This window comes from Lathamus discolor, chromosome 3 (assembly GCF_037157495.1).
Source record: "Lathamus discolor isolate bLatDis1 chromosome 3, bLatDis1.hap1, whole genome shotgun sequence".
NCBI lineage: Eukaryota > Metazoa > Chordata > Aves > Psittaciformes > Psittacidae > Lathamus > Lathamus discolor.
This window is the reverse complement of record NC_088886.1, coordinates 138,082,999-138,103,555: the sequence shown is the minus strand read 5'-3', so window position 1 is coordinate 138,103,555 and position 20,557 is coordinate 138,082,999. Positions and strand designations below refer to the sequence as shown.

Sequence of the window (20,557 nt, the reverse complement as noted above, 5' to 3'; positions counted from 1 at the left end):
GGCTACTTTGGTTTTCTTGGTTTTTATCAGTTTTACGTATTCCAGCACCCTTAACTTAAGATCCTGCCCTTCTGCAGGGTCTTACCTAGAAGTACCTTCAGTGCTTCCCAAGCTGTACAAAACTACGCTACCATGCAAGTGCACCCAGCTCTCCAAATGTTGAACATCAAATCCTGCAAAGGACTCTAGAACAGAACCCACCACATCAAACACAGCTGTAAAAATCCCAGTTACTTTGGCATACAAGTAGCTAAAAATAATTGGCCACCCTTATTGGTATTGCACTGAGAGTTACAACACACCACTGCAGACAGAAAAAACCTCATGCAGTTTTCAGGCTGAGCTACACAAAAGTTGGGGTTTTAGTCAAACAATATAATTAACCTGCAGTGCTTTCCCTCTGCTAGGCTGGAAAGGGCAGAGACTGCCTGTCCCATGTGGACTAAGTAGACTGAACATCAACCAGACACAATCGTGTCAAAATGAGTCCAAAAGGTAGATTTTATTTCTGTGTGTTTATTTCATTTAACACCATTTAATATAAATAATTATGCTTTTAGCTTTACAGTACAGGAAAATGTGAAAATGAACTCAACCTGCATCAGCCCTGATACCAAGTCGGTTTGTTTAACTGTCCCACATGAGAAAAAAAACAAAATCTACCTAGCAGGAAAAGAGTGCTCACAAATCCACTTTCCTGCTATCACAAGCAACAACTTCATATAATCCCTTTTAAAACCAATTTCACTTCGCAACACAAATAAGTAGCTTATTTGTTCATTATAAGCCTTCCAAAAGGTACAATTTCATCACCCAGGCAAAGACTGGTTATAAACAGAGCTCTCTGTAGGTAAATAACTACTAACCTGGTAGTTAGTCACCAGCTGAGACTAAATCTCTAAAATACATACACAGCCAGGCTTTGACCTTCACATACAGTCAGTCTAGAGTTAGTAGCTAAGGAAAAACTATCACAGCAAGTTCAGTTTCAGTTCCAAGACCAGTGTGCTCTATCAGGACACTCAGCACCTCCAAGCTTTCCAGCGGGGTCCATATGAAGACCAGACATGCTTGGCAGAGGCACAGCGGCTGCAAAGCTGCTAAGAGGTTCCCATGCATGCTGTGAGATGTGTTCTGCTGTGTTTAAATGCATGCACATGCAGTTTCTGGTTTTCCACTGTTTAATGTTCTAACAGGAATTTTGAAAAAACACAATGCCAAACCCAAATCTCTAATTGCTACAGAAGAAATTCCCATTAGATAAAAGCTGTTACAAACAGGCGCCATTCCAGCTAAAATAGTAACTTTACAGAGTTAAACTGATGCATTTAATGCATAGAATATACATTTGTGTTCTGGCATGCATTTACTTGGAAGATGTTCTTGGTCTCTTGACAAAAGAGAGTTAAGTCCACTTAAGTAACAAAACCAGAGGATTTATTCCCTCTTGATCCCTGCAGAACCAACCTTGTTACCATTTTTATAGTATGCAAGACTTCCACATGTATTATAGAGCTTGCACATTGTGTTGGCTAAATATTTATTGATTCCAGGAAAAGCTCAGAAAGAACTGGTTGTTCTTCTGTATTGCCCATGTCCTCCTTTTGCATCTTTGCAGCATTACCTCATTCAGGAGCATTATCTTGCCTCTGGAATATTTCAGATGGCAACAATTCAGCTCATAAGAGCGAGCAGTTAAAGAGCTACCAGAGGCTCCTCAAACCCTTGACAAAAAACTAACCTTTTTTAAAAGAGAACTACATTGAATCCAAAATTCCGTATTCCAGTGCTTTCTTAATTACTTATCACTGATAATGTTTAAACACACACACACACACATTTTTTTTTAAGGCCACATTAAGGAAGATTTCAAGGCCTGTGCTATGATGCTTGTGTTTTATAACCAAAACTGATTTCAGTTATGCAGGATAGAAACATAAGCACCTTTCCAGCAAAATCTCTCTTAAAAGACTGTTTCTTGCTCCTGCTCAGACAGTGCTGGATGGAAGCTAAGTCTTTGTGTAAAGCTTTATCTAGCTGATCAAGTGTTCCTGTGAAGAAATAAAACCCGAAAGATAACAGCACTGGGTGCAATCCTGTGCAGAACAAGCAGGAAACAGTCCTTCCACACCACATCCAATTTCAATCTAAAACCTACTCAAATGCAGGGGTCTTGGGATAGGGCAAGTACTGGGATGGTAGAGTGCCCAGGAACCACAGGGGCAGTGGCAGGAAGTGGCATCAGTTCAGTCGAAGGTGCAGTTGCCCCATCAAACCCTGCGCTTCTCAAAGCACCGAAAGGTAGAGTCTTCAAAGTTGTAAAGAAAAATGTCATTTCCTGACAAAGCTGTCAAACTCCTCATGTCAAAAAGCATTAGAGAAAGCATTCTGGCCAAACTCCTATAATATGGCATCTATTTCCATCCTTATTTTCCAAGCAATGCCAGCTGGATGAAGGGAGTCCTTGCATTGCCTTCCCTAGAGTTACCTAAAGTAATTTTCAACAGATGACTAAGTGGGAAGTGCTGTCTACCTGTCACAACTGGTTTAACTGAAGATGAAAGCAGATGAGTGACAAGTTAAAGGTTAGCAAGGTCATAGAGGAGGCAGGAGCACTTCCCAGGAGCCATAGCTCTATTCCCGTGTTTGAAAGAAGACAAACTTCAACAAGTGGAAGAGGTATAGAGAGGGGTATGTCAGGAGCTTAAGGATTTTGCACATAACTACATAACCATATGTCTGACCTGTAAAATGAGAATAAAGTAGTCAACAGGCTTGTTTCGCTGGTAGAGGTAGTGTTCTGGGGCTTTCTTGTTCTTCTCATCATACTTCAGCTCCTGGATGACGTTGGGATGTTTTAGCAGCCTGAGAAGAATCTTCTCTGACATCTGGGATGGACCAAATGCTTCTACTTCTATAACACAAGATACAGCTTGGCATTAAACTTCATATGCATGGTAAGAAGTTAGCAATACTTGTTAATAAGCATTTGCCTAAAAAAGACACACAGATGCAGAGATCCATTATGGAATTGCAAGCTTCCTGTCTTTTGAGACTGTTAGATTTGTAAGAGGGGAAAAAAAAAACCAGAAACACCCCAACTTTCATTACTTAAGTATTTTTTGAAACAACCAAAAACCATGTCTTCATCTGAAAGGGAAAAGAAAAAGGCAGTCTTGCCCTCTTGAGAGCTCAGAATCACAGTTGTATAGGCTTACTGGAGAGTTGTATAAATGGAAAAACTTTACAGCTGGGGCAGAGAGAACCTTTGAATTTGTTTTTTCCTTCCTCAAAAGGTATTAGTTATTACATTTTTTGCACTTTGATAAAACAAAACAAAACAACCGAATCACCATTTGGGGCTTAGACAGTTGCTCTACATAGATGCTCTACATAAATCAAAGGCACAGCTAGGGCTGCCACAGTTCATATGGGAAGAGTTACTCAAAGTGAGAGACAGTGCAGGTCAGTTCAAACCATGTGGGATTCATGCCTGACACACAGAACACATTCCCTATCCACTTGTTCTTCAGTGTTCCCAGCAGGAGCTGTTTGAAGCAGAAAAGCTCATCCTTGTATAGGACAGTTAAGCCAGGGACGTCGAGATTTACACATGCAAATTGATAAGCTTTCCTAACACTTCATTTCAGAACAGGCCCATTAATGACACAGTGCCTTTCTTCTGCCAAACATACTATTCTCAATTTAGAACAGAGAAACCAAAACTGTAGCTTTCATTTTATTTAGCAGTGGCTTCACAGACAGACCTGGATTTAAGCTACACAACACTTTTATTCACAAAACAAGTAGAGAGAAGCAGCACTGTAAGACTACGTCTGTTGACCAGGTTTAGGGAACTCCATCAAGTCTTGTACCACTACATGAACAATGCCTTGCTTGTTGGTAAATCCACATCTTCCTGTTGAACTGCTTCCTTTCACCAAGGACATGCTCATGTGCACATGAGCCGTAGGAGTCCAAGCCTTTAAAGGAATTACTGTCCCTCAGCTGAGATGTGATAACCAATCACATATATGTTTCCTTCAAGTCACAGAGGCAAAAAAGAAAAGCATGAAGGCAGCCTAGGAGCATCTAGGCAGGCAGTTACTGCATCTTAGAGCAGGGGAAGTATTAATTTCCAACTGGAGCTGGCAAACTTGAGACGGAACAACTTTATCATTTTCAACCCATGATCATATGTTGACCACCGCAGTGAAAAATGCCCATCTGAAAGGCCTGCATGTGAGAAGTCTTTATATGTCAAAGAGAGACAGCACGAGCAATAGGAAGGTATGTTTTCCACAAAGCTCTCCTCTTAACAGGTCTCATCTCTGAGGTGAAGGGACCAACTTTACGACGAAAGGCAGTATCAGCTGTAAGAAACCATTCAAGGCCCTGGCCTCTCTGCCAGACTGCTCACCCAAGGGCTGAAACATCAAGGTGTTCTGGGATGTAGGCAACTGTCCTCTGAAACCTGAAGTCATCAACGGAGGTCACACATGCCAGCCAGAAATCCATTTTTAAAGTACAGTTCAACCACCTGCGCAGTCTGCATTAAATGTGTCGGGAGGGTTTTTCACTTGGAGTCAAAAAGTCTCATGGAACAGGTTTAGACCTTCCTGCAAAAAAAGTCCAGCATTTCTTTCTGGAGAAGGCGCCAGAGTGCAATTACAGTCAGCTGGGCAGTGGTATCGAGTCCTCTTTGGTTTGTTCCCTGAGCTCTTCCTAATGGGGTGTACTTGCTAGTCGTTAATCTGACGGACTCTAGACATGCAGTGCGGCACCTGGCATTCATCCTTACCTTTCAGACCAATTTAAAGTTACTGGTCCACCCCTGGTAAATGTCTCAGAGGGTTCATGCCGACACTGAACACAGGAGAGGAGAGAATTTAAAAAGAAAAACACAACAGTGGCATTATTTGTCACCCCACAATCCAGCCTCCCTTCCCGCCTGCACTGTCCCACCCACCTCACCGGCCTTTGCTGACAAACTGCCTCCGAGGCTCTGGCACAATTGCAACAAGAGATAACCCACACTTGCCTGTTGCCAGGAACCGGTGCATTGCCAGGAGGAGCTGCGGTGATATTTTAACCTTCATCTCGCTGTCTGTCTGCTTGAAGGCAGAGAAGTCCTGCTTCCTGTCCCGATGAGCTACCTTCTTTTTTGTCTTGTTATCAGCTAGGGAAGGGAGGATGGGAAAAGAAAGGAAGGAAGTGATTTCTGTTAGAATGTGGTCCAACATGAACCATGCTGGATGGAGTCAGTAAGGATGGCCACCCAGAGCACAGGGTGCACACAGATGCCTCTGCAGTACATGTAAGCCCTGCTCACTGGCACGCAGCAGAAGCCATTAACAGAGAGCCAGCTGTGCTGTGGGTTCATCCGGATGTGAGCCTCTGTCCTGCAGAGCCGGTCACCCACAGCCTTCCTCATTTCAATGGGAAGAAAAATCTCTGCTTGCAAACACTGCAAAACAGCTCCGCATATGTGCATAAGGCACATGCATGTTTCTAGGCGGGGCGGAGGAGTCCTGCTCAGCGTTACTAATGATCAAAAGGTGCTGTTCTACAAGAATATCTCTGATAGGTATTTTTTTCATATACATTCATTGGAAAATTCCGAGCAAGCACACAGAGTAAATACACAATGACTTATGCTGTACCGTGGCTGCACTGACTCTTCACAGCTTTGGCAAAATCCACACGCCTTTGGTCCAAGTAACTCCCAATGTCTAGCGTATGAAGTTTCTTTTGTTCAGCCAAGGCTGGCAAGGTGTACAGCCCAGAGGTGGGAATCGCTGGATGCTTTACAGGCACTGAAGCCAGAATCAAGTACTGAGTAGCTTCAGGAGTTCAAATATGGGAATCTGCATGCTACTGGTCCTGACTCCTGTTCATTATTCAGCTAAACACACCACTTGGTGTGTTTGTGTCCTAAACCAGGGTTTGTGGTGGGGAAGCCCCATTTGTGAAAGACAAAATGAAAGATGATGTCGAAGAGGTACAGACAACCTCTACTGCTCTATAACCTCTAACCTCAACCTATTACCATCTACCCACTGAGCTCATCTGTCATCATGCCTAGGAAATGAGATAAGCAGCAAGCTATAAGCATGGTGGGGTATGGCTTACATCAATTTCAGGGAGAAGAGTTCTCTGCTCACATGGCAGGGTCTTGCTCTTTGCTGACACAGTGCGTAAAGTAGCATGGGTATAAGCAGCAGAATGCTGTCAGAAAGCTGTAAGCTCCACTGTATATTGCAGGAAACCCAACCACAATACAGGTAATTAACAGATTTCTTGTTTTCCCAAGTCACCTAGCCTTTTACATATGAATATATTTAGATCCTCAACTTCCCACAGACAAGACCCCACTACAGGACTATCACAGAATCAACAGCAATACTGTACTGATAGTAACACATTTACTCTAGATAGCTAAAGCTCATTGTGTCAGCAGAGCAAACCAGAAAATTTAAGATAATTATTCCCAAGGACATGGAAAACAACGATGACGACCCATGCCCTTTTTCTTCTTTAAAACCAGAAGGCTCTTACCCTAGTAGTAGTTTACCCAGGACCTGGACTACATCGGGGACTACAGTTTTTCTTCCAAAAGTGGGAATAGAAACCACCCAAGGGAGTGGTTACAGACTAAAAACAATCCCTGCCTTAGGAATATAGTGTCAGACAGACCTTATCTGTACTTGCAGTAAAAGATGGATACCAAAGCAATAGAAAGTGAATAGGAGGAAAGCCCCCCAGAAGCTCTCACTAGGTCCTACCTCTCATAAGAGGTAAAAAGAATAGAAACTGGCTTTTTTCTGAAAAGCTCAGAGAATGCTGTTTTTTACAATGTTGTGCCTCAGATGCTTTCTCAACAAGGAGCACCAGCACTGATCTCTTTAGGGAGGCAAAAGTCACCACAGGTACAAGTTTTAGCCCTGGGATAGGGAAATGTGTCTTCAGAAGGGCAGTAAAGCATCTCTTTTATTTCTCTGTGGATGACCTGTACCACTGCAGGCTTCACACTGCACTTGTGGTACCTCAAAACAAGGCCTGCACCACACCACAGGATGATGCCTTAAATCTTTGTCTGCATCAGTCATGAAGGTAAGAGACCCAGGCCCTCAAATGATGGGTGGATTCAACTCCTGCTGCTGCCTTGTCTGCTTCTTCAGAAACCTTCCCCCAAGAAAAAGTTACACAGTGAGAGCAGAGCTACATGGCTTAAAGCCACTATCTTGGCTTATTTTTATAAGGGATGGTCTTAATTACTCCTCATTATCCAAACAACTTTTGAGCTTCATTTAAGTCACAGGAACCAAGGGCTGGACGGTGACAGAAGTAACTGAATCTGGAGCAGATATTTCCTGTCTGTCCTTTCTACAGTAGGTGAGATGGAGACCTGGGCACTGGAATTATCTCGTCCTGCTGAAGCGGTCTTTGCTCACAGTGCTGTGACGCAGTTTGGTTCTACAACATCAACAATGTGATGCACGGGGGATACCCTCAGCATAACTTTTGGTGTGATATCAACAAATATTGCATTTATTTTAAGTAGGTTCTGGGAATATTTAGACTTCCAATTTAAATCAAAGGCAGCGAGGCTGACTGTGAGCTCCTGGGCTGAGGAAGAGGAGAGGTCCAAACACAAGAAAGGCTGTGATCTCTCCTGTAATATTCCTGTATTTCCATTCCTGATGCAGAACACCACAAAAGACTGCATGGATCTCCCTGAAGGAGCCAGCTTGGACTGGAGACAGCTACAGAACAGGGAGTTCAAACCTCAGAAAAGAAAGTACAGTTCCCAGAGGACTAGACTTACTGACCCCGTGCCCATACTCAGTACCAGGATGCCCAGCCCAAGGCAGACAGAGGTGCATGCCAGAGTCTCAGTGATCACATACCCCTCATCCCCCTCTCCCTCATACTGCCAGCGATGCACACAGCCTATGTCCCACACAAAGCACAGGTCTTTGTAAGCCTGTGAGTTTGTTTCATTTTAAAAGAAAGGTTTAGGAATTAAGTAAGTTAGTTTTGCTAGTTCTTTCAGTCTCTAGCTGGGAAAACCAGGTTGCTTGTCTATCAAACATGTTTTGGCAACTGACAGAAAGTCAGTGGGACTAAACCTGAAGCCCTTAAACAGCCTAAAATAGCTTCCTGTAAAGATACACCTTTTGCAGCCTACTCATGCTAGACACCAGAAGGCTAGCAAGCCCAGTCCTAACAGCCAACAAGGTAAAAACATTAATTTCTATTGGGTGGCAACCACTTTGGTATATCTAAGATCAGATTCCAGCTACACAAAGCTCTGCTCTTCTGGCACAGGATACTGATGTACACCATGCCAATATCTGTAGGTCTTGCCAGGCAAATGAGGGTTGCACAACCTCTTCTATGTTGCTACACTTTTGCTGGACGACAGTGGAAAAACATTAGGGAAAACAATTTTTATTCGCTTACCTCTGTAGTTTAAATGGGAGAAGTGATACAGTTTATTAGCACATATGTTTAACATACCTGGTTTGACAGTTGTTTGGAAAGAGGAATGTTTGGGTAAAATATGGTGTTCCCCTCAGGGAAGTGACTTGCCAAGGACAGAACAAATCATTAGGTGAAAGCTATTGGAGCTGCAGCAGTGCAGTTCTGTAACATATTTGCCCCATGGCCTGGCACTGAATGTCCCTGCAGCATGGGCTTGCCAGGGGTCGTATTTGCTGGCAGACTGCTGAATAGCACAGCAGCGAGTATGTAGAAATGCAGCGTAAGCTGACGCTTACAACCAGACTGTCCACGACATCCAGAACATGTGCACAGGGTGTGTTTAACGTATTTCATTTGTAGAAAAATCCCAGTGGGGCAAACCATCTCTGAATCCATATGTGTGAAAAAAAGAAGCATTCCAATTGTACCAAGAGGATGATTAAACTTGTCTTCAGTTATAAAGGGCTAAATAAGACAGGTCACCAGGTCAGAATGCTGAACTCCATGTTCTTCAAGCAGACACAGCTTTCTCTCTTGGGCCTCTAAAAGGTTGAGAAATGCTCTCCCACCATGCCTAGGACCACTACAGGACAGATTCCTGTAGCGCATCAACCATGAAAATATGCTCCAAGTTTCCAATACGAAGATCCAAATGCATTGACAGCTTTTCATGATGACACTGGCTGAGACGTAATCAGAGCCTACCCGTGTCATGACAGAAACCTCTTCCCTCCACTCTATCAGCATCCCCAGTACAAAGTCTCCTGCTCAGAAGTACTCAGTCTATCCAGATGTTGGTAGGTGAGACATATTTAATAATTTGCCTTGCTCCCATCTTCTCCTTGCTCCCAATATCTCTGCTAGCCATAAGGCATAGCAGACTAGGGCAATCTTCTGAAGAAGTATGTCTAATGGACACTCAATCCTTAAGAAATTCAGGTGCAGAGTTTCAGCAGTGAGAGCAGCTTCCAGCAAAAACTGTAAATACATAGTTGCTTCTACCCTAACACAGTTAAAATGTATTTTCATGGAAACAGCAGAAAGGAACAGCTCCAACACCAAGGTCAGCCATTTCATCAAATTTCAAGTTTCCATTGAAACAAAATAAGACATTTTTTAAACTACAGAACAAAGGCGTAAAATGATGCTGCCAAAGTATTTCACAAAGTCTACTTTTAAGTAAAGACCTAGCATAGAGCAAATCAGTCCAAAGGTTTCATGTTGGCTTGGTAGGAGCTGAGTAAGCCTGCTTGGTCTCACAATGAGCAGCATCAGAGAACTTTAGTACTACATGGGGTTATTTGCACTGACACACTGATAGCAACATAAGAAATGAGCTGCCTTAACATACCATCGACAATTAGGTACCTTCAGTAAACCCAAAGCATGTTCCCATCACTACACCAATTGTAAGTGGCTACAGCACATCAACCTGCCCAAATCCAAAATCTACCACATTTTCTATGATCCTCACGGCTTCTCTGGATTTCTGCTCTTTCTGTTACTGCTACAGTTTCCTCCAATCTAAACAGTGGAACGAACTGAAGTGCTTCATAAAGAAACTTGAAAGTTCATCTTCATGGTATGTAAGAGGAGTCCCCTCCCCAGAACTTTCTGCATCCTTCAGGAAGCCTAGGAAGGGAAGTTTCCCGCCTGTTCTGAACCAGGAATTTTCAATAATAAAACCTTCTCAGGAAGGAGATTTTCAAATGAACTCATGTTCACCAGCTCTGTTTTGTAAATGTATGAAGTCTTCAGAATTAAATTCTCATTTCCTTGCCCTCTAACATGTTATTGATGGTAAAAGCTTTTCTTCGTCCTGAAGAACACCACCGCATGATCTACATGATTTCTCTTAACAAACAAGGGGGAAAAAAAACACTGAAAAAGCACATGCAGTTTTTTCACTCACAGAAACAGGGAAATACCTCAAAGGTGATGATACAGAGATGGGGTCTTTATAGAGTATAAAAGAAAGTCTGAATTCACCCAGTAAAAGCATTATGCTGTAACTGATTAGCCCAACATTTGTGAAGGTATGAAAAGAAATTGATACTAAGTAGACTTCTGTGATTCGCATAGCAATTAGACTGCTTAGCATACTGTAAAACACAACAGTGATTTATATGAACCTTTGGGCATATAAATACTGGTAAAATGCTGACCAGCTACAGAAAGTAGTTCAGGCAATAAGAATGTATTAGGAAAAGTAGAAGTGTATGTCTACCCCACAGTAAAAAGTGCTCATTTGCATCTGACTTAGATGGAGGATAGAAGATGCTTGTATTAGCCTGAAAAAGATATTTTAGAAACATTCAGATCCCTTTCAAGAGGAAAGAAAAAGAAAGCAAAGGACAGCTGAGCAGTCTTAGAGATACTTAAATTATTTCTATTACAACAGAACTAGAGACATCCTTGTGCTACATGCAAACACAGAGTAAAAAATAGCATCTGCCAGCATGTGATCAAAGCACAGTTAAGACAGATAAAGAATGACAGAAAGGAAGGCCCATATGCACAGGGCAGATTGTGCAGATGGTAAGAGAAGCAAAGACACTTTAGGTAACTGGCCAAAGACCAAACAAACTCTAAACTGGGAAAAAAGAGAGACCAGATCTCTCAAGTCCCAGGTAACGGTTGCACTGCAGCATCATCTCCCTCAACAGACGTTAACAGAAAGTAAGGAAGGAGTTGTATTGAGGGATAATCACTTAGGACACAACAGTTTTCAGCCCTGAAGACAGCCTTCCATTCTCAGGTTTTCTGAATGAGTGACAGAGATACACTCTAAAAGGACTCTATTCCCCTTGGAATGTTTCTGAATTAATACAGCATAAAGGGGTGAAGTGCCCATGCTGCAAAAACAAAAATTACTTTGGCCATCTGAGGGATCTGCAGGTCATTTTGACCATTGAGATTTTAAATCAGCAACTTAACATCTCTCAAAACACAGCTATTAGACACAACTGCTGCTGGATGGAGTCTCCGAAGTGCAAACATTTCTACTCACTGTATAGATCTGTTTCATCCAGAATTTCAGACTTGATGATCTCTTCAATCACATCTTCTAAAGTGACAATTCCCAGGACTTCATAAAAAGGATCCCCTTCTCCTTCATTGTTTACTCTTTGCACTATAGCCAGGTGAGACTTGCCTGCAAGGAGACAGAGCAGCAATTTAGACATTTTAGAAAATCCTGAAAGATCAGAAATTATAGCAGAGTTATGGACACACAGCTATAAATAAAAAGACAAAAAGGTTGGTGTCAGGCTTCATGAAAGAACAGGCAAAGTTTAACAGATGCTTAAAATCATAATCTGATTTCTGTCCGAGAAATGCATTCCTGGGTCACATAAATCCACCTAACACGCTAAAGGAGAAAAGCTAAAGAGATCAGTGCTCTCCTTCTAATGTCTTTCACAGTGAAACCGTCACCCTGGCATTGAATTCATTATATTATCTTGCTGACAGTTGCTCCACTTCTTCTCTCATGCACTGGAAGAGGAAGGCCAGCCTGGAGCCCTCCTTTGCAGTGAGCTGCTGCGAATGTTCTCCTCAAGCTTGGAAACAACAGCAACAATGGCCAAACCACAGAAGCACAAGGACAGGGGAGAGTTGGGAAGAAGAGGTCAGCCCCATTTATGAGCTTGACTTTTTTTCTCCTCCCTCCCTCCAAAATAATTTATATAACCATGATCCGTAGGAGTGGGGGGGCTTATTTAGGAATAAATTAAAATATTCAAAGTAACAGTGTCTGATCAACAAAGAGAAGAGCTAAGATGAGATATACCAGTGGCTCTGAAGATCCCTGAGCTGTGCATCATTCACAGTGTATTCTATAATTCCTAAAGTCTTTTCTGCCACAGGAATAATAATAATATCATGAATCTGCTTTGATATCCTTGGTTGCCGACTTCCCTAAGTGCCATTGAAAGACAGTCCTTTGTAAAGCTGCATAAAAATAACATGCATTCTAAGGATTCACCAAATACAAGCGGCATTTTGAAGTATAAATACAGCAGATACTGATATGCTTCCTGAATTATTGGAAGGTAAGCAACATTGCCTCACTTTCTTCTTCCTTAGTCTGAAAAACGGTTCTTCTCCCCATCTGTGGAAGATAACCAAAATAGTTCAACTTTGCTTAGACCCCTTTATAGGCAATAATGTCTGCATGATTTAAGATTCAGATTATTAGACTAACAAGCATTCCAACTATTCCAACCCAGACTTACTCATGCTTAAAGAATGAAAATATCCCAAACAAATTAGACGAGGGAGGAAAACTTATCAACTACCGATATAAACATTGCATCAGGTCAAGTCAATTCACTTTGGTAAGTTTTTCACATCTGCTTTCCCAGGGACCCAACATAAGCAGTTAAAAACAAATTCTTGGTGAATGCTGTCTGTCGAAAGTTAAATTCTTTTGCTATTCCCAGCTTGTGATCATTTAAAAGGAATTTTCCAAAGCAGGGTCTAATATTAGACTCAAAATGAAGTTTCCATTCCACTTAGGCGATATTCTCACCAAAGTAACTACTGCATAATCTGATTGTCTTGGAGCTACTCATTTAGATGCAGATGGACATACTTTAAATACCAACTCCACAGCAGTGCTGAGTCTTATCTTGAGGAGACCTTATTCTACAGTGAATTAATAGAAAGATGATTTGTGATTTTAAAGGATCAATGTTCACATTGTACTCAAAGCCTCTCTCTGTGCCAGGTTTTATTTCTCTGTTTTCCTTGCAAGACTTCCAGTTCTTTTCACTGCTCAATGAACATTCTGAAAACAAAGAAGGTGACTTCATAAAAACAGGAAAGATTTAACTACTATTATCAGTGCTGTTCCCCTATAATATATTACTCCAATAATATCTTTTCAATATAATAATGTTCAAGAAGAACTTGGTGGCACAAAAAAAGGTCACATGGACAAACCAACTATGGTAATTTAATTCCCAGTGTGCTTTCAAGTCAGAAAACATGACTCCTTCAAGAACTTTTTCTATCACAAACCAGAGCAGCTCATTTGCACCTGCTCATTCAGATGCTAATTCCTGAGGATTACCATTGTCATACATTAGTAAATGGTAGGAGTGCTCAGATTTGTACAAGTGGATGAATTAAAAAACAACAAACAATAATCAGAATCACTACATTGCCACCTTCTCCTCCATTTCTGTGCTGCCTATGACAGAGCTGAATTAAATTATTAAATTTTACCTTCTGAAAAGGACAGTCTTTCTAACAGTGGCATCCTCGCCACATCTACAAGCAGTGGGAAAGATGGATGGAAATGGGACTGGGGAAGAACCTGAGGGACCTCAAAACCATGGGAAATCATGCATGACTTTCAGGCACAAAACCAGTTGCATGCCCTTTTCACCAGGCTGGTCTCCACCACAATTTTAGGATCACTAAAATATATTATGCTCTCTCTCCCAACTTTAGCAGCCGCAGCACCCTGATCTGACCAACAGTACATAACGTGAAGGAAATTACCAACATCTGTACCACCTACTGCTCTCTTATGCAAAGTGAGCTGGTAAGGAATTAGTTATGGATGGGTATCGGACATTTTACACTTTCTACAATGAAAAAGAAGGCTAGAAACAATTTTTTTGGCTCTGCCATAATCCCTCCTTTTTATGTTTTTTTTTTTTTTTTTTTTATGTATCACCCAAAGTATCAAGGCCATTGAAACTTGTCATAGTTTCAAACGTCACTGGACTTCTTGATGGATAGAATTGACGTTCAGCTCTTACAAATATCTGCTTCAAAGAATTTATCTGTTGAAAATAGATAAATTATCCAAACACAGGCTGACATTAACTTTTCTTCCCTCTTGACTTTTCCTGTTCCCAACTTTCATGAACCCACCACTTTGCTGGGGTTAAGATGAATTTAAGACAATCTAATAGGGCTGCATTTAAAAAGCAGCCATCTTTTGCTCCCTAAGTCTTCTTCCTTTGCAACGGGTCCAATGCTCATGCAGTCACTTGATGAAACAGAGGAGATCCAAAAATTATGTTTCTTGGGTCTTTGCAAGTTAATTTTGATCCAGATGCAATAATCTGCCAGAAATCATGAGACACTGGAATAAACATCGGCATTGGTGACGGAGGTGTCACGAAGATGCATTCCCAGACTGGCTGCCCTCTCAGACTGCTGCATAGACAACTGCAAAATACCCTCCACGTATGGAAGTAATCAAGGCAGAAAAGGCTAAAGGAAAAGCCAGAGGAGTGCAAAGACTTAATACATCGTAAAAGAGCACAACACAGCATGTGCCCAACTTTAGAAGTGGCCTGTGAATAAAATAATGACTCCTCTGAGTGTTTTAAACAGAAATTGGCTACAGCTTTACTCAAAGACTTTATCAGGCCACTAGTATTTGTCGATACAAATATTCAACTGAGAGAGGTTTCAACTAAGGACATACAATACATACCCCAACATGAAGCTGAATGAAGTAAACATCCAGGTAAGGAAACCTGGACTGTCTATTGGTATTCCTAGGGCTTTGAGAGCAGAACACAAATAAAACAGGGAGAACAAGCTTGCATGGAAATGATATAAATAATTTCTATACCTCACTGATTTTCTGGCTACGGTCTCTAAGTACATTACATCTCTGACATTTATCTTTCTTTAATCACTCGCTTTAAGTGTTGATACAATGATATTTAACAAGCAGGCAGTTCTGCAACACTGCCAGATCTGATGATAAAGGCAGAAATGACCCAAGTGATGTGTAATAAGCAGCACCAAGAGAGAACTGTGGGCAGTGTTCCGACCCACAACTCCTCTCTGGCCTCAGGCAGGCAGCATTTGCTTTTTGCCTCAGCTTCTCCCATCTACAGCAGCTGTCAGCAAGAGCCCACAGAGCTTATATGTGTACATGGCTTGAGACAGAAGTTGTAACAAATGCTAATCTTCCAGTGACATTCATGGGCAACTAAAGACCAAGGAGTTTTGTTAAAAGCAAATCCTATCTCATCCCATTGCCCAATATCTTGTCCCTCAGCTTGGATTTTGCTCAGTACTGCAACTCCTGATTAATTTATTAAGCTAATTAAGAAACATGAAGATGCTTAGTGAAATCCGCATGAGTCACTGAATCTAAAATGAGCTCCTGCGAGTCCATGTGATTGACCATGCAGAACAGCACTGGAAGAAATGCTCGAAATACTCATTTTCTTTGGGTACTTTGACCATTCCTTGAAAAAGATATGGAAAAAATAAATATCACCCTTTGACCCTTAGGCATTTGTCCATTTAGAGCAAGGATCAAAAGTGGGCAAAATGATACTAATAGCCAGACCGCACTACAGACACGGCTGCATCAAAATAAGCGTGACCAGCAGGTCGAAGGAGGTGATCCTGCCCCTCTACTCTGCTCTTGTGAGACCTCACTTGGAGTATTGTGTGCAGTTCTGGTGTCCTCAACATAAAAAGGACATGGAACTGCTGGAACAAGTCCAGAGGAGGCCACGAGGATGATCAGGGGACTGGAGCACCTCCCATATGAAGACAGGCTGAGGAAGTTGGGGCTGTTCAGCCTGGAGAAGAGAAGGCTGCATGGAGACCTCATAGCAGCCTTCCAGTATCTGAAGGGGGCCTATAGGGATGCTGGGGAAGGTCTCTTCGTCAGGGACTGTAGTGACAGGACAAGGGGTAATGGGTTAAAACTTAAACAGGGGAAGTTTAAATTGGATATAAGGAGGAAATTCTTTCCTGTTAGGGTGGTGAGGCACTGGAATGGGTTGCCCAGGGAGGTTGTGAGTGCTCCATGCCTGGTGGTGCTCAAGGCCAGGTTGGATGAAGCCTTGTGGGGGATGGTTTAGTGTGAGGTGTCCCTGCCCATGGCAGGGGGGTTGGAACTAGATGATCTTGAGGTCCTTTCCAACCCTAACTATTCTATGATTCTATGATTCTATAATACTGCTGGCATAGCTTTAAAGCCAAAGCTCAGGGAGTAAGTGGTCCAGCAGCAGAGGCATAACTCAGGGGCTCTGAGCAGTAAGTAACAGCCTTCACATAACATATATAAGCTTATATCATGAGCAAGTAACTAGAGATTCCTCTATTTCTGCAGGATGAGGTTTATGAGCTTAGTATCTGGGAAGATTTGTAAATGTTATTTTCCTGATGCAAGAATCAGATATCACAAAAGGCCCTCAGTTTCCCTTTATTAACGAAAAAATAGTGCTAAATCAAAGCACTGTTTTATAAAACAGAAGATGCCTGTTAAGCCATTTCATGGTAAAACTAGAATCGGGCTAGCCTGTTTTCCTTAAAATCAGTAATCTCAGTCTATTTGCTGTTGGTGAGTGCCCTGGAACATTAAGCTATAACCTGTTTAATATGCCTACAATGACGCGGAGAAAAATCCCAGGAGGTGTTTAGCTGCCCTTGAATTTGCTAACCAACGATGTGCGCCTCTGAGAACTCTCCCAGTTTAGTCTTCAGTGATTGTTTTGGTTCTGACTGATTTCTACAAAGGTAAACCATGCGGTCTGTCAGTAAGATTTACAGATTCGACAATGTATTATGCAGAACAATCTATTTTTAAATGTCTTGTATAATTTAACCATGAAAAACAATTCCCTCTATAACAGCACCGGCTTGCAAGCAATTATACCTAAGTAACAAGTGTTTCCCTAAATTTCTTTTCTGCAGCACAGTTCAAGGACATCAGACCTCTCTTCTATTAGCAGAAATTTGCATCCATGCTGTTTGCTTTCGCACTTTGATTATTTTCAATAGGGAAATCAGACTGCTGCTTTCTTACTCACCACTACTAACTGCTGTAGACTGCCTCTGGGTTCACAACACAATACCATTCACAGAATTAAAAGAAACCCAAACCTTGGGCACAAACATAATCTAGATTTAAACGAGGTTTTATAAATCCTGCTCTTTTCAGCAGCAAAACACACCGTTTTTTTTTTTTAATACCTATTTGGGAAGGGAACCCAATAACTAACATCCATTTAATACAGCCACATGAAACTCATCCAGACCCTCAAGGAAACAAGTGAAAGTATCAGCACAACCACAGTGAATATGGTGATTCTTTGCCTTTAAACCAGAGAGCTTACAGTCTTGTACAAACATTAACTAGAAACCACATCAGCCTTCACAGGAAAATAAAGAAGCAGTGCTTTAAATAGATTCTTTGTGTTAAAGCCCATTTTAGTGGGAGGACACCAAAAAAAGTCAAAATTAGGGAGAGTTTCAGAATGACTTCCTGACAGTGAATTGTATTTGTAAGGAATACTTTCCCAAGGGAAATGGCAGAAGCTCAGTTACTTGTGCCTTTGAAAATTTGACTAGATGAAGCTCCTAGAAAGGACTCAATAATTCTCTGCTGCCCCATGGCATGGAAGAGGAGCAATGAGCTAACATTTTCCACCTCCAGCAGCCTATCATTTGGTGTAGGCACTCCAATCCATTCTGGTCAGACCTTGGTGAGAAGCATGCTGTCAAACTTAATTTACTTTGCTGCTGTTTCTAAGAGTGAGAGCACAGCTCTAGAAAGCTGCTACCTGATGCAGCTTTACATGCAACTGAACTGAACTCACCCTAGGTCCATGAGCAAAAGAAATTAGCTGGGAGCCAGGAATAACTTGAGAAAAAAGGTCCTTTCAACTCAGACCTCTGCTAGTGAAATGGAAATCTTGGGAAGAATTAGAAGAAGTGAGAACATTTAGGGAAAACTATTACCATGTGTAGGCAGGCAGCAAGAACAAAACTAAGGAGTGGAGAGGTAAAGTTTTAGAAACTCCTTGAACATCAGCAATGATTTCCTTGCCATGAAGAGTGCACCAGCGATTTCTAGCCATGAAGTCCTTATGCAGTAGGGAATTTGGGCTGGATAGGGCTGGGATTGACAATAACCATGGTGCACAGGGGTGCAAGATGCACACTACTAGCTCTCAGTGTTTAGCATTTGATTTCAGCCTGGTAAATGGACAAACACAAGCTACTTCCCAAAACTGGAAGCTAACACACTAGAGAAGTATCTGCTGGATCCAAAATGGGAGAGGAAGAGATGGAAAATATAACAATAGAGAGAGAAAACCCCCAAAAGCAAAGTGCTTTTTGACATACATCTGAGGCTCTAACCTGAGTACAGGGTTGTGATATCGGAACGCTGGTGCCCTGAGATGAGAAACAGGCTGGTAGTTTAAGAAACAAACCAAGGAAGCACTGCAGGCAGTGCGGCAAACTAGCGTTGAGAGAAGAGGTGGCAACAATGAGAGGAGGAAGTACTGAGTCTGCAGAGAGACCTATCACCATTCGGGCTACTGCAGAACAAAAATTTCAGATAAAATTTGAGGCAAGCAAACGGAATACTGAAGTCATTCTTGGTGCTGGTTCAAGTAATCCACACCAAATTCAAAAAGATAGTGAAGTATGACTTAAACTCATGTGATTTCCCCTGTGTCTCCACCTCCCAAGGCAAGTAATGACCTTTTGAAAAGAAGTGTAAGAAATGCATCTCCTTATTGACTTGCACCTCCACAACACGGTCAGTGAGGATTTTTACTTAGTGTCCAAGGGCCCTAAAAAGGAGCCATGCTAATTTTATTACTTCCCTGTTTGTTCAAGATTGTCCTCACAGATTTCACCATTCTTTCAGGGATAAAAGGAGGGAACCAGCCAGCAAAAATGCAGCCAGCAGAGGGAGCGCCAAACCTTGGGTTTGCTAAATTCGAAGCTCCAGGTCCTCTCCAAACCTCAGTGCAGCAGTAAGCAGATGGAGAGGTCCTGGATTCTGGCACCAGTGGGGTCTGGATGCTGGCATGCTGCTGAATCCGAGATGTACACTCCAGCCTGGGGACTCCATAGCAACAACAAATATCTGTCCTGGCCTGTTCAGTGTCTCCTGTAGCCTTGCATTGCTACTATGATTTGTGCCCACCCCATGTTCCTCCCTCTCTCCTGTCCTAGGGGGGACAATTTCTTGAGCCCTTCATAAGGATGCAGAACAGAAACTGTGACCTCGTCAGCCTCCTCCATCAATCTACCTGTCCAACAGGCTGCTTCCACTAACCAACAGTTAATCCACTAAATAAAAACAGGAACATCAAGAGCTGTTTATGAGCAACAAAAATAGTAGCCAGCAGCAATGAACTCAAACGACTTTGATGTTCAGGTAACCAAAACACGACACCAACAGAAACAAAACCCTTGTTTCTGTATCATCGCAGCCAAAAATATTACTGATCTAATCCTCCCTCTAATCCTGCCTCCCTCTATTCCTAGAACAAACTGAGTTTAATTTGGGGAGTTTCTAGATTTTGGCATCTACACCACGAGACTTTAAATCCGACAAAGGTAAAGTACTAGAAGGCACAACAGAAATGTGTTTGGACATTAGGAGGAGGTTAGCTGAGGCCAGTGTGCTTACATAAGGACCTAAACCGTGCTGCAAGCAAAGCATATGAGCTGAAAAGGAAGAGCAGTATCTTGGGGCTGTAGGTCATGAAAGGAACTGGGGCTGCATATATTACCTTTGGGGTTTTTTACTACCATCATCAGGTCCTCTAGTTTACTTCCAGCTCACTATTTAGGACATAAATTTAAAAAGGTTCTTGTGTTGCCAACAACTATGATCATTAATATTCTATTTTAATGACCTGTTTTTACTTCAGGCCATCTGTATCACATGCAGTTTGCAATTCCAGCAGCTCAAAACCCTGGTTGGTCGATGGCACTGTCAGATTTTTCAAGCTCAGCACAAGGCTTTCTAATTTATATTGCAGCAGAGGCTGGGGGAAGCTTAACAAAAAGCCAAGAGTTCTTTCTTTCTCAATTGGTGGCAGCATCCTTCACCGAGCAGGATTTATACAACCCCAGAATCACTAATGTGCATATGCTTCCACAGGGAGCAAAGCCATGGGATAAACATGCTTGTAAACACAACCAGTACCAGCGACCTTGACTTCCCACAAGCACAGGATTGGGGCTGTGTGAGCACTCATGCTCTGATGATGTATATTTGTAACATGGTGGGGACCAATTCACACACTCTGTTGGAGCAGCCACCATTACA

The 20,557-nt window shown here is 42.1% G+C and overlaps 1 protein-coding gene across 1 annotated transcript in view; it reads right to left on the bottom strand.

Annotated features, from left to right (window-relative positions):
- The window catches only part of CNNM2 (cyclin and CBS domain divalent metal cation transport mediator 2), a 124,528-nt gene that overhangs the window by 17,252 nt on the left and 86,719 nt on the right, over window positions 1-20,557 (bottom strand). Inside the window, exons 2-4 of the mRNA XM_065672158.1 lie at window positions 11,498-11,641; window positions 5,042-5,179; window positions 2,745-2,914 (exon numbers count right to left, since the gene is read on the bottom strand). Coding sequence (XP_065528230.1) covers window positions 2,745-2,914; window positions 5,042-5,179; window positions 11,498-11,641 — 452 coding nt within the window. The remainder of the gene's footprint in view (window positions 1-2,744; window positions 2,915-5,041; window positions 5,180-11,497; window positions 11,642-20,557) is intronic.